We start from the raw sequence: 12,813 nt of genomic DNA, 5'->3' as shown, positions 1-12,813 counted from the left end.
AGCTAAGGAATGTGTTCAAATCAGTGGAGTGTGTTTACATGATAATCTGTTACCAGAGAGGAAGTTTGAGCAGCGAGCGCGGGAGTACTTACTGGATGATGACGACGAGGATGAGGATGAGGAGGACCTGGCCAAGCAGGTGGCACAGATGAAGGCCACCGGAAAGGTGTTGCTGGATGGAGTGGAGTACAAAGTGGAGCCGGTGTCCACCCCATCGCAGCACTGCTCCACACCGCCAAACTACAGCTCAGGGTGAGAAGCTGTGTTAGACGAATCTATTTTTCTTTACACTTTCTTCCGCACACTGAAGACTAATTGTTCGTTTTGCATGAAGGCCTTCTTCAGTAGATGGCAAGGGAGACTCTCAGAGGAATTCATTGGAGGACAGCTTCAGGCTGGAGCAGAGGCCCAACTCAATGACTGGGTAATTACAACACACAGGACAACATGTTTACCTGCTGTTAGCCACTGATCACACTCCTCGCATCATCCTCCCAGTGCGGTGGTCAGTTTAAGCTGCAGAATTTTCAATTTCTCCCTCTGATGACTGAGTGGGTTCAGAGTTCAAAGCCTAGAAACCAAACTAACTGCACCCATCTATCCCATCAGTCTCGTCCCAGCCTACCCCGGGGAGTCAGCAGCTCCCATCCGAACAGCCAAAGCAGAGCGCAGACACCAAGAGAGACTTCGTATGCAGAGCCCCGAGCTGGGCGTGGCACCTGACAAGGACCTGTCCCCTGCAGAGAAACGAGCCCTGGAAGCCGAGAAGAGAGCAATGTGGAGGGCAGCACGGTAATACAACCATGCCACACGTTAAGCAAGGATAATAAAATAAGTAGAATGTAATGCTTTCAGGGCTAAACCTCGATTTGTGGATTTATTTCAGCAGTTTTTGAGTAACAGGAGACTTAACTTGGATGGTAACTTTGGGAGACGGCAGCATCCACACGCAAAGAAAAATGCGTACCGAAGGAAACCAAGGATCAGACCAGACTTTTATAGTTGCAAATTCTTTAGGGTTAGAGACACTTCTGTCCCACGTTTCCTGTTACAGTTTGTCAAGCTAGTAAATAAAAGGCTTCAAGAAGTTACTTTATGTCAAAGCAAACGTAAATTCTCGGTAGATTTAGTTTAGTGACTATCCTGCGTGTGTGGTCTGTCTCTGTCTCACTGTTACTGTGTCTAAAAATTGTCTTATTTATCATTTCTGGCTCTCCTACTTATATTGGTGTTTTACCTTCCATTCTTTGGTTTTCTTCTCTTTGTCTGTGTGCCTTTCTTCCTGTCCTCCACATTCCTCCGTCATCCTGGCGTACACTTTTTTTATTCCACTCCCTCCCTCTCTCTGTGACCTTGTGGGGCACAGGCCCTATGGCCTAGAGGAGGATGTTAGGCAGTATGAGCAGGACCTGGCTAAGAGGCTCTACCAGGCCCGAGTGAGGGCATCTCAGGGCACGGCCGCGGCACCCCAGCCCCCCACTTCCTCCTCTACCTCCTCCTCTGCAGCCTCCCAGCTCAGGTCTGCTCCTCGGCCCCGGCCGCCAGGGCCAGATGCACGGCATCGTGGAGTTGTGCTGGGGTGCTTTGATATTTGGGGTACTTTGCTAGAGGCCGAGTTCGGAAAGGTCCAAGCAAGCACTCGCAGCAACACTGACAGTGCTTCCGCTGCCTTTCCAGTGCCGTACTGCTTCTGCACGTCTCTGCTGTTTCCCATCTCCAGCTCCTTTTGGTTCCCGCCTCTCTTTTCTTTTCTCTGTCTTGTCTTCCACCCTCGTTCTGCAGAACTCTTCGTTTTCATTTGTGCCTTGCTGTTCTTTTTGTACTGTTACTAACACGCGATCCGCAGTAAGTACGCAAGCTTTCTGTGAGCTGAGGGTACGCCTACTAGCAGTAGGTGGTCCCTTTTCCTGGAGTGCATCCTTAATTTTTGCTTTGAAATTACATTTATTTTATTTTTTTTTTTTTAATCCCAGCAAACCAGGACAAGGAACACCCCAAAAATAGCAGTGATTGGCCTGCACCCACCCGTAGTGGTGTGCATATATGTGTGTGAGAGAGAGACGGTGTCAGTTTTTTGTCTCCCTATTTCTGTAAAAGTTGGACTTTATTAAATGCCTTTGAATATTTTTTTGATTGCGGTCGTTCCTCCTGCAGAATGAAGTCTCTGGAGCAGGATGCACTGAAGGCTCAGATGGTCATCGCCAAGTCTCGGGACGGGAAGAAACGTGGGACACTAGATCAACTGACAGAGTCACCCTCGCCTGCACCAACACCCTCTCCCACTCCTATGGAGGGTAAGAAGCTGCTGCTAAAGGAAACTGTGTTTGTCTTTTCACCTAAAAAGCTCATTTTCCACCCTTTTTTTCTACCTGCTCAAGTACATTTCTTTGTCTGTTTAGCAGAGCTCAGTCCTCGAGGATTAACCTCGCCCGGCAGGCTGGTAAGATTTAATCCTGAATTTCAGTTTCTTATTGACTGATTTAATTGTTGTTTTTTCCCCCACTTGCTAGTTTGTACTGACTTGGAGAGCTTGAGTCATCATAATATTTAAAAAAAAAAAAAGCTGTAACACTTACTTTACAGTGTGATTTAATTGAATAAAGGAAACCGTCAGGCTCGTTTGTTCACAAGCTGGAAGAGGTACATTTGCATCAAAATACATTGACATGAATCCACCATCTTGCTCATTGCCACTCTATCCAATCAGAGCTGAAAACACACACACTGCTCTCCCATCAATGCCACAGCTGGCTGTTTAAATCACCCATTTGCCTCTCTGCCCTCCACTCTCCCTCTTCCATTTTATTCTGTCTTTTCCTCTTATTCCCTGACTTTTTCCCCTCTTCCGCTGTGTTTTCTCCTTTCTATACTTTGTCCCACTTCCTCCATTTTCCTCTCTTTTGTTTCCCTTATTTCCCCTCTTCTCCCTCTGCTCATTCCTGTTTGCTATCCTTCTAGTCCGTGTCAACAAAGAAGTTTGACTACCGACAGTTTGCTGCCATTCCTTCTTCCAAACCCGTATACGACATCCAGGTATTGGCTGCATGCCGATCTCCGGAGGCATCAAGCCTCCTCCTCCTCCCTCCCTCCCTTCCCTGGCTTTCCCGTGCTGCCTCTTTCGTCTAGTTTCTGTTAATCCGGAGGCCTCCCTGTGACTGCAGTCTAGGTTGTCGCTCAGTCATCGATCCGTGCTCTCTCTCCTATTCGTGGTGTGGCTCACTAACTCTCACCTGCACAATGAAGGCGGACTTTTAATCTAAATAACAGCACACCACATCAGCCTCCCTCCCTCCCTTCCTGCCTCACACCTGTGACTCACAAATGTAACAGCATCTTTAGCTGTATCCATTCACATCTATCTATCTCGCAGCCAACTAATCGGTCGCAAACATTAACGCTCAGCAGCTGCTGGGATGCAGAGAGGTCTTTGATCCCACTAACCTGGGTGGAAAACTCTGTATCTTATTCACTCTCACACTCACTGCCATCAGTTGTCTTGTTCCACGCATGGGTTGAACATCATGCAGAAGAATGACATGTCCTTCTTGACATTTCCTCTCATCTGCGCTCATCTCATCTCATCCGCTGATCTTCTGTGCTCTCAAGAGGATAACGGTTCCGTTTGTATCCGTCTGTTTGGGGAAGAGTTAATTTCCTCCCGTGTGGAGGAAGAGAGGGGAGAAGCAGGGGAATCTTGGTGTAGAGGTGGAGCAGCAGCGCTTGTTTGCAAGTGGTCGTTTATTTCTGAGTCGAATATCCGTCGTCTGTGACACCGCTGTCTGGGATTCTGGGATATTTATGGATATTACAAAAATTTTCAGTTTGTTTGTTTCCTGCACGGTCGTTTAAGCCTTCGGGGGTTTCCAAACCTATCTTCAATCTTCACAGAGAACAAATTATTCGCAGTTGTAGTTATTCCTTGACTTTATAGTGGCTGTGAACTGAACCCTCCACTGCAGTATATAATATATATATATACTTAATATAAAGCAAATTCCAATTTTGAAGTGTCAGGCAATGATTTTTACCTTTTTTGAAACAGACACAGATGAGGGTTGGATCTGACAGGCCTATGCTCCCCACGTGCTCAGTGAGACTTTGCTGCCCATGACCTTGCAGACTGGGAACACCCGACAATAGCTGCAGTTTTAGAGATCCTCTGACCCAGTCGGTTAACCAGCAAAATTTTGTCCTTTCAAACTCAAATCCTTACATTTGCCCATCTTTCCTGCTTCTATATCATAATGTTATCTCTGATCAGTGTATACTGTCTTCGATCCCTGCAGACAAATTCAGTAGCTTTTAAAATGAAATTTACATGATGTCTACGTCGCAGCTGTATTTAAGTCAAGCGTATTATCCGGCCGAACAGAAGAATGCGTTGTACACTGATTGGTTGAGTCCCCAGCCTCCTAAAGTGGAGTGGAGATATAAAGGGAAGCCTTCACAGCTCGTATCATGGAATAACTCCAACCACAGCTAAGTCTGTGTTTGTGCATCATCTGAAAAACGTCTGAGCCTGTCATGTGTGTCGGCTTCAGTTGAGTGACACATTAAATTCTTTGTGTAGAGTGAATAAATAGATAATTCACTTCCAAGCATGATCAATTTAATTCAAATTAAGCAACAGATGACTCCTTACAGTTCTGCTTGTTTTTTTTCTTTGTTTTTTCCCCGTTGTGCATCGATGCATTAGTGCTGTTTCTCTGTTTGTCCTCTCTTTTGTGGGTGTGTCCACCTGACACAAGAAACCTCGACGCCAATGACTTAATCGGCGCCCTCTTCTTTAACACGCCCGTTTCTCCTGGGGGGAGTAGTTGAGTAGATGTACTCTGGCTTTGTGGCTCTGACAGATTAGGAGCTTCAGTGCTGCCTGCTAAACTGCAGAGAGCAGCTGACATGTTTCCTGACAGTCTCCTACCTTGCCAGCCCCACTACTCACCTGGTGAAGGCTTCCCCTGGGCTACACGCTATTAAACCCCAGAGTCAGTCCCTGTTAATAAGAGTCTCTTTTTATTTCTTTCAGTCCCCAGACACAACTGACACAGACTTAAAGTTCATTGATGACGGCTCCAGTAACCCAGGTACGTGGTGCTGATTGTTATGCCCTGAACTGTACCAGAAACCTCATTTATTTGTATGCATGGGCTTCTTCCTGTTTCTGACTTTCAAAATAAAAGTCTTTGACACAGAGTGCAACTACTGTAGTAGCGGGAATTCTTGCTGATAAACAATGAAAAAAAGAGCTTATGTCAAAAAAATTTGGCAGATAACAAGATTTTAAAAAGTCTCGTCTTTGGATTTACTTCTAAGAAGAAAACTAAAATTTTAGAAAATAACTTCAAATAAGTAAAAATATTGAAACAATAACTCCAAACTTTTACTTATGAAACACAAAATGATTGTTTTCAGTGTCAGAAACAAGCTGCCTAACCAGTGTATTGAGCCACAGTAAGAAATCAGCTGTAAGATAAAAGCAGACTTCTTTGAGGTATCAAGCAAAATATATAGTTTTTATTTCTGTATAACAAAGATATTGATGTGACTAGGGATGGGTACCGGTGTTCTGACATAAACGGTAGTAACCAGACCGAAAAGCAGCGCACATTTCGGTGCTTTTTTTTCCTGAGCTGTGATACACTTTAGATTCTAGCCAATCATTTTACGTTTCCGAGGATAGTGGGCGGGGCCAGGTACGTACGTTCTTTTAGAGCAGAGCTACAGATTAAAAATGTCCAAGGCGAAGCGGTCAAAAGTCTGGCTGTACTTCACAGCAAAATATGCAAACTCAGCAGCAACAAGTGCTTTAAGCTGATACTGTGATACTGTCAAAGGAGGTAACACCTCAAATCTGATGAAACACCTGGCGACGCATAGCGTTTTTTGTTTTTTTTTTTAAAGCCGAGAAATGCGCCGTATTTGATAGCTTGCAGCGAGACCTCACACCGAGCACATCTACTGTGCGTGGGTTGCCTGTTATCGGACCCGGAGTTAGCAACATCCCCCAAAAACCCGAAGAGGAGAGTCCTGGCCCCTAGCCCTGCCAGTGTAGCAGAAATGATGACGGATGATGATGGCAGCAGCAGCCGTTCTTCTCTGTGTGAGTAGCTTAATGTTGTTCGTGTGTAATTTACGTTGAGTAGGCTAACCACGTTATTACATTAATGCATGTAAGGTGAACTAGCAAACATCATCATAGCTACATGCGGCTGTCTTCTTGTTTAATGGCAGATAGTCCCTTCACCCTGGCCTAAAAGGCTAAAATGACCAAAGAAAAAGTGGAAAACAGTTAAACATGAGAGGTTTAGGACAAAGTTTGTGTTTTTTCCATTGTTTAAGCACTGCTTCCAGCCAAGAGTGATACCATATATGCCCCATAGCTGCAGAAAAGGCTAGCATTGTTATCTTTTTACAAAAAAACAGCTGAACATGAGAGGTTTTTGGACCAATTTTTGTGTTCTCCATTCTTTAAGCACCGGCACCGTTTCAAAAGTACCGGTTTGGCACCGGTATCGGATAAAACATAACTATACCCATCCCTAGATGTGACCGTAATATTCTGATGTCACATAATGATAGTACAGTCATTTTAATCCAACACCGCCAAGAAAACGTGGCAGGAAACTTCTCACATGTGTAGAACAAATAATGGTTTCTGGTACAGATGGAGTATACACTCCTGCTTTTATTTTATTTTATTTTATTTTTTGGTTTCACTTAAAAATCAAAATTAAAAAAAGCTTCACAAACAGGTGAAGTGATAGGAAAAGGAAGTTGTACCTCAACCTCTTCTATCCCCTTTGATTCAGGTGCCTACCTGGGATAAGCGGCTCCTATTGGTAGGATCCTGTGTGCATGTGTTTGTCGCTCTGTGTGTGTGTGTGTGTGTGTGTGTGTGTGTGTGTGTGTGTGTGTGTGTGTGTGTGTGTATGCGAGGAGCGTTTGTCGGGGTGTGTGTCGGGTTGTACATTTACACTCTAACCTGCTGTTTGTGTGGCACAGTTGGGGGTTTGGGTATAAGATGGGTGTGTCCACCTGGGTTTGCTTTGCCATCTGCTCCCCACCAGACAGGAAGCAGCTACTGATTCAAAGGGACGTTTTATGTGTAAAGGATCAGTTTAACCACAGTCCTTTGATTTGTGCATGGATTTGTTTTAAATATAAAGACGTGCACCAGAGAAACCACATGTGTGCGCTAAAATCTAATCAGAAACTTATTCGCTTTATTTTGAAAGCATGATTTGCTTATTAAAACTGAGTAAGTACAGTTGTGGTCAGAAGTTTACGGTCATCATGGCCATGAGTGTCTTGGTAATTTAGGTTTATAATTATTTCTTTGAACTGTTTTTTTTTTTTTCTGGGGTGGAATGATCGCATCTATCTTTAATTACTTTAAAAAACAAGAACCAGGTGCATAAGTTTGAATTTATTTAGCCTTTTTTCTAGTCCACACAGGGTGAAATGTATACATAGATATAATATAACCACTAATATTTGGTTAAATGTCCCTTATTTGACCACTCTTTGAATTGTTTGGTAAATTGGTTTGTTTCTGGCTTTAACCTGGCTTTAAAAGCAGGATTGCGGTCAGGTCTTTGGGTAGGCCAGTGGTGTCCAAACCCAGGCCTCGGGGGCCGGTGTCCTGCAGGTTTTAGATGTGTCCTTAATTCATCACAGCTGATTTAAATGGCTAAATTACCTCCTCAACATGTCTTAAAGTTCTCCAGAGGCCTGGTAATGAAATACTCATTTGATTCAGGTGTGTAGACCCAGGGTGAGATCTAAAACCTGCAGGACACCGTCCCTCGAGGCCTGGCGTTGGCCGAGCCTGGGTTAGGCCGTTTCGAGAAATTTAATGTTAGCTGCCTTTATCCACTCCTAAATCAGTTGTGGATCGGGATCATTGTCCTGCTGGAACATCCAAGTTTTATCCTATTCCATCCACTTTGTGCAATGTACCAGTACCACCAGTAGCAAAACAGCCCCAGAGCATAATGCTACCACCACCATACTCGACGGCTGAAAGCTGCACATTTACTCCTCTTATTATTGTGGACAAATAGCTCAGTCTTTGTCTCGACTGGCCATCAAACTTTTCTCCAGAAGGCATTTGGTTTGTCCAAGAGGGCAACTCCAAATTTGAGTCGAGTTTGAAGGTGTCAATTTTGGAGCAGGGGCTTCTTTCGCGGTCGGCACCCACTCGGTCCATGGCGATTTAAAACCGGCTTCACTGTGGACACTGGTGCTGGTTTGGGTCTCCAGTGTTAGTATGTGTCAATCCAATGAGTGCTGTCAAACAAGCTTTTTATTCTGCAAAGAGAAACTACCAGCAGCACTTAGTCATGATGACTAACTAGAAGTGACCCTGCCTTGTCAATTTAAAAGACTAATTGTTGGACCTATACGATCATTCCACCGTGCAAAAAAAGAAGTTCAAAGAAACCACCTGAAACTACTACGACATTTACGCCCACGACGAGTGTACGTAAACATCTCACCACAACTGTGTTCATTGCTTTTATTCTCCTGCTCAGCTGGCTCAGCAAAGCTTTGGCCTACCTCTTTGCCCTGCAGATGCACACATGTAAAAACTCAGCTACATGATGGTTATGTGCTTCCTTTGTTTGTTTGTTTTTAATTTACATGATCAGCAGGACCAGTCACTATAGTAGAGAAGTGAAGGGATGTTTAAAACAAGGACTTGGCAGTGAAAACACTTAAGAAATACTGAAGTCATTGGTTTGAGTTTAGCACAGAAACTGGACGCATCTGTTTCCTGCTCGTTTCCAGCTGCTGCTCTAAATGTGGGGTGTCTCTCGCAGGGTCACGGGATTCACAGGGATCTTCTGTCCTGTCGCTCTGATCTTTTCTGCAGCAGATACTGTCACAAGAAAAGATGAGAAATTGCAGCAGCTCAAATGCATTTTCTCTCTCTTTTCTTTTTTCCCCTCCCAGGAACCGCCGCGAGCCCCGACGTCACCCCGCTGCCTGCCACCTCCGCCCTGGAGGAGATGGCTCTGTACAGCAACAAGCGCAAACTGAGGCAGGGCCGCCGCAGCCTGGAAACCGCTGTGCCCACATAACACCTCACCCACTGAAGAAAAACCCTGCAGACATCACGCAAACATACACAACTTCACAAACACTGTGGAGCACTGGCCTCAGAGGGGCGTGCGTCCACAGGAGGTGCAGATTCACCAAACACTACACATGCTGTCAGTAGAGCGAGATTTACTCTGCCGTATGTAACCACTGTAAAGTCTGCGACGCTGATAGTTGCCACACAGACACTTAGAGCCCGCGTGCCAGTCTTGCCTTTCCAGTCTGAGGGCCAGTTGCTCGACGGCCCCTCAGCGGCAAGAAAGCGCTAGCGTTGTTAGCTAGGGTTGCTACTTATTTTTTTATTTCTTTCCATTTAGCATTCAGTTTGCCTCGTAGAATCAGATCTATTTTAACTAGAGATCAAAGCTTTTAGGGGTTTTTAAAATTTTAATTTCTAAGCCTTCAGTGATTTTTGATGCTTTTAAACAAAACATACTGGAAGACAAACGCAGAAAAGAAATGGGTCATAGCTATACTAACTTCTTGAGAGACATTCATAGGCTTTCAGTGTTTTCTTCGGCCGACAGGAGTGTGTATGTGTATATATATACATACACACATATATGTATATTAAACGAGTAGGGAACATCCTGCTACCTTCACTGTCACAAAATGTGGTGAGCTTTTTTTTTTTTTTTTTTTTTTTTTTAAAAGAGTACATATCATTTTTGCACTGCCACTGGTCCGCCTTTTAAAGAACTTATTCCTTCACCCTATCCCGGCCTGGAGGCCAGCTGATAATGCGACTCGCCATCTGTTAATGAGTCACAAAATCACAGCTTTCAGCCCATTATTTGCATATCACTTCATTTTATGTTCGCTTTTAACTCATCAGTTTTGTTCGCGACAGCCATATTTACAAATTCAATTGCCTAAGTTGTTTCAAATCCACTTCACAGGACCTTTAGCAATGTCACATTCCTCTGTAGAGAGTATGACTGACTACAATGGAGGAAGCAGCATGGAGCAGGCAGTTTGGGAGCATGCATTTTGGCATCATTTTAATATTAATGGTACTTATCCTGCCCTGTTAAGGGTAATAGTTGTTTGTTTTTTTAAATCAATGTGAATCACCACTTTCCTTGCGTTATGAGGTTTGCCACAGTGATGTGAAGGTAGCAGGTGTGTGTTTTTGTTGTTTTTATTTTTTTGTTGTTTGTTTTTTTTCTGTCTATGGTTAATTTAAATCTGACGCCACTGAAAATCATTTATCGTGTGAATAATGTACAAATACTGAGAGGAAAAGCAAAATTTGGGGTGTGAAACTGAGCCAGTCTTGGACCTACACTAAACACGTGGACTGCTGATGCATCTGGGTTCAGGCAGGCTTGGCGCTGGGATGCTCTCTGCATGTATATTGGTTTGCTAATGGGAGAGGCCTGAGAGGCAGAACCGGTTAGTCCCTCTCAAGACATGGATCTCACTCAGACTCTTCAGCTTACAGCTCGACACAGTGTCAGTGACGGGTATTTCTGCAGAATCACAGCATCGTAGCATTTTGTGTTAATTTAATGTAGTGTCTTCTAATTAAAGCTTTCCGTGTTGCTCTCACTGACTGAAATTCAGTTTGATAACATTCGCAACAGCTAATATCTTTAAAAAAAATCTTTTAGTAGATAAAACTTTTTTTCCAGATGGGGTTCACTACATTTTTGATGCAGTGTTTCGAGTTTCTGTGTTTAATTCTTTTCGTCTTGAGTTCTCTTCGGGGGCTTTTACTTGCCAATAGGCTGGAGGGGAAAAGGGTCTCATGTCCTAGGGTTGAGGGTTATAGCTCATACAAGACTGTAACTAGTGAATTTGTACAACCAAAGAAGTCTATTTTGTGGTTCAGGAATAATAAATTTTACTTTCCATGTAAAAAGCTGACTGACTCTGTCGTGTGTTGTGTGCTGGGTTAACATACAAGAAGAACAAAGAACAGGCAAGAGGCTGCAAGACACTAAAATGTGTAATGATGTTAGGAAAACATATGAGACATGAGCAGAACCATAAAGTAGAGGGCACGGCTTGTGAGAGATGATGGCCAAATTTTCAGCTTTATTTCTATATCACCAAACTACAACAGCAGTGATATCAAGGTGCTTTATATTGTAAGGTAAAGACCTTGCAATAATCCAGAGAAAACCTTAAAAATCAACGCTCCCCTATGACCAAACAATTGGTGATAACGTGAAGAAAAAACTCCATTTTAACAGGAAGACACCTCTGCCAGAACCTGGCTCAGGGAGGGGCCATGACCAGCTGGGGTGATGGGAGGAAGATGGGATAAAGATGGCTGTGGCAGACAGCCAGAGATTAATAATAACTAATGATAAAATCAGTGGTGTAGTTAGTGAAGAAGAAACGGTGCATGATGGGAAGTCCCCAGCACTCTAGACCTATTGCATCATAACTAAGGGACGGTTTAGGGTCACCTGATCCAGCCCTAACTATATGCTTTATCTGAAAGGAAAGTCTTGAGTCTAATCTTAAAAGTGGAGGGTGTCTGACTCCCTAATCCGAACTGGGAGCTGGGCCCACAGAAGAAGGGACTGAAAGCTCAGCGTCCCATTCTACTTTTAAAAACTCTACGAACTACAAGTAAACCAGCAGCCTGAGAGCGAAGTGCTCTGCTGGGGTGATACGGGACTAAAAGGCCTATAAGATGAGATTGGGCCTGATTATTTAACACCTTGTATGTGATTAGAGAGATTTTACATTTACTTTGGGATTTAACAGGGAGCTGATGAAGAGAAGCCAGATTGGGAGAAATACGGTAAGTGTGCTTATTTGCACAGAACTGGCAGATGGATGCTGCCTGCCGAACAGTCTTGTGAAAGCTTGCAAAGAGTGCAGTAATGTTAATGGGTTCATATCACTAACTATATGAACAAAATGACTAAAGGCTGCAAGTTTAGCTCGCCCAGTTGAGCAGGTGGTTCACCACATGGCTCGATGCAGAGACCAGGTGTCAAGTCTGACCACGGGCCCTTTGCTGTGTCTCTCTTCCTGCAAATGCTTTTTTTGTGTCTATTTGTCACTATTCTGTCTAAAGATGGACATGTGTGTAATTGGATAAGAATCTGGCTGTCAGATGGATGCAGATCCAGAGTTCAGGTCTCTGGAGAAGACATCAGAGTCTAGCTCCACTTTACTCAGGTTTATCATTAGGCTAGCTTACATGAACAGATCATATCAAGTTAAATATCAATTTTCATGTTATTTGAAAACATAAGTGCCTGGTTGAGCCTCCTGTGGTGGGTTAAAGGGAAGAACAAATTCCCCAGTGGTGAAATCTCTCTCAAATCAGTATTGCAAGAAAAAGAATCATTCATTGTTGCTTTATTAATGTTTCATTATACATGAAGCTGAATTTTTTTTTTTTTATCTTTTAGCATTTTTAATGTAATTTGAATTTTAGTTTCCAGTCCTGAATCTTCAGTTTTTATTGTAATCCAGCTGTGACTGTAACAACGCATTTAAGTGCATTTTTCTGTGTTTGATATAAAGTTGCTATCACTTTTTTCTTCTCTTTAAACTCTACTTCCCATCCTGTTAGTCCTACTTTTGCACATGAAAAATGTTAAATATAAGTAATTCAATAATTATAATTTTCAGTTGTTCTGTGGAAGAGGTTAGCTTTTTGATTATTTGTAGGAATAATCAATCACTGGTATGAGTTTTCTTATTAAAGTGCACCCTCCTCTTACTTCAGGTGCCGAACCAAAG

General features: G+C 43.4%; 1 protein-coding gene across 4 annotated transcripts in view; it reads left to right on the top strand.

Annotated features, from left to right (window-relative positions):
• scrib (scribble planar cell polarity protein) overlaps positions 1–10,971 on the top strand; it is an 81,558-nt gene extending 70,587 nt beyond the window's left edge. The window contains exons 38-46 of one of the 4 annotated variants that reach the window (XM_085468115.1): positions 57–252; positions 335–424; positions 610–792; positions 1,367–1,519; positions 2,155–2,294; positions 2,403–2,440; positions 2,959–3,033; positions 5,027–5,084; positions 8,956–10,971. In XM_085468115.1, the coding sequence (XP_085324241.1) occupies positions 57–252; positions 335–424; positions 610–792; positions 1,367–1,519; positions 2,155–2,294; positions 2,403–2,440; positions 2,959–3,033; positions 5,027–5,084; positions 8,956–9,083 (1,061 nt within the window). In that variant the 3' untranslated portion in view covers positions 9,084–10,971. Of the gene's footprint in view, positions 1–56; positions 253–334; positions 425–609; positions 793–1,366; positions 1,520–2,154; positions 2,295–2,399; positions 2,441–2,958; positions 3,034–5,026; positions 5,085–8,955 lie in introns of all 4 variants that reach the window. The other 3 variants (XM_085468114.1, XM_085468118.1, XM_085468119.1) reach the window with 3 other exon arrangements.
• The last annotated feature ends 1,842 nt before the right edge of the window (positions 10,972–12,813 follow it).

The sequence above is a fragment of the Copadichromis virginalis genome, linkage group LG9, assembly GCF_057382275.1.
Source record: "Copadichromis virginalis isolate Kocher_CV1m ecotype Utaka linkage group LG9, C_Virginalis_male_GT1.1, whole genome shotgun sequence".
In the NCBI taxonomy this organism is placed as follows: Eukaryota; Metazoa; Chordata; class Actinopteri; order Cichliformes; family Cichlidae; genus Copadichromis; species Copadichromis virginalis.
This window is presented reverse-complemented; position numbering and strand designations above follow the sequence as displayed.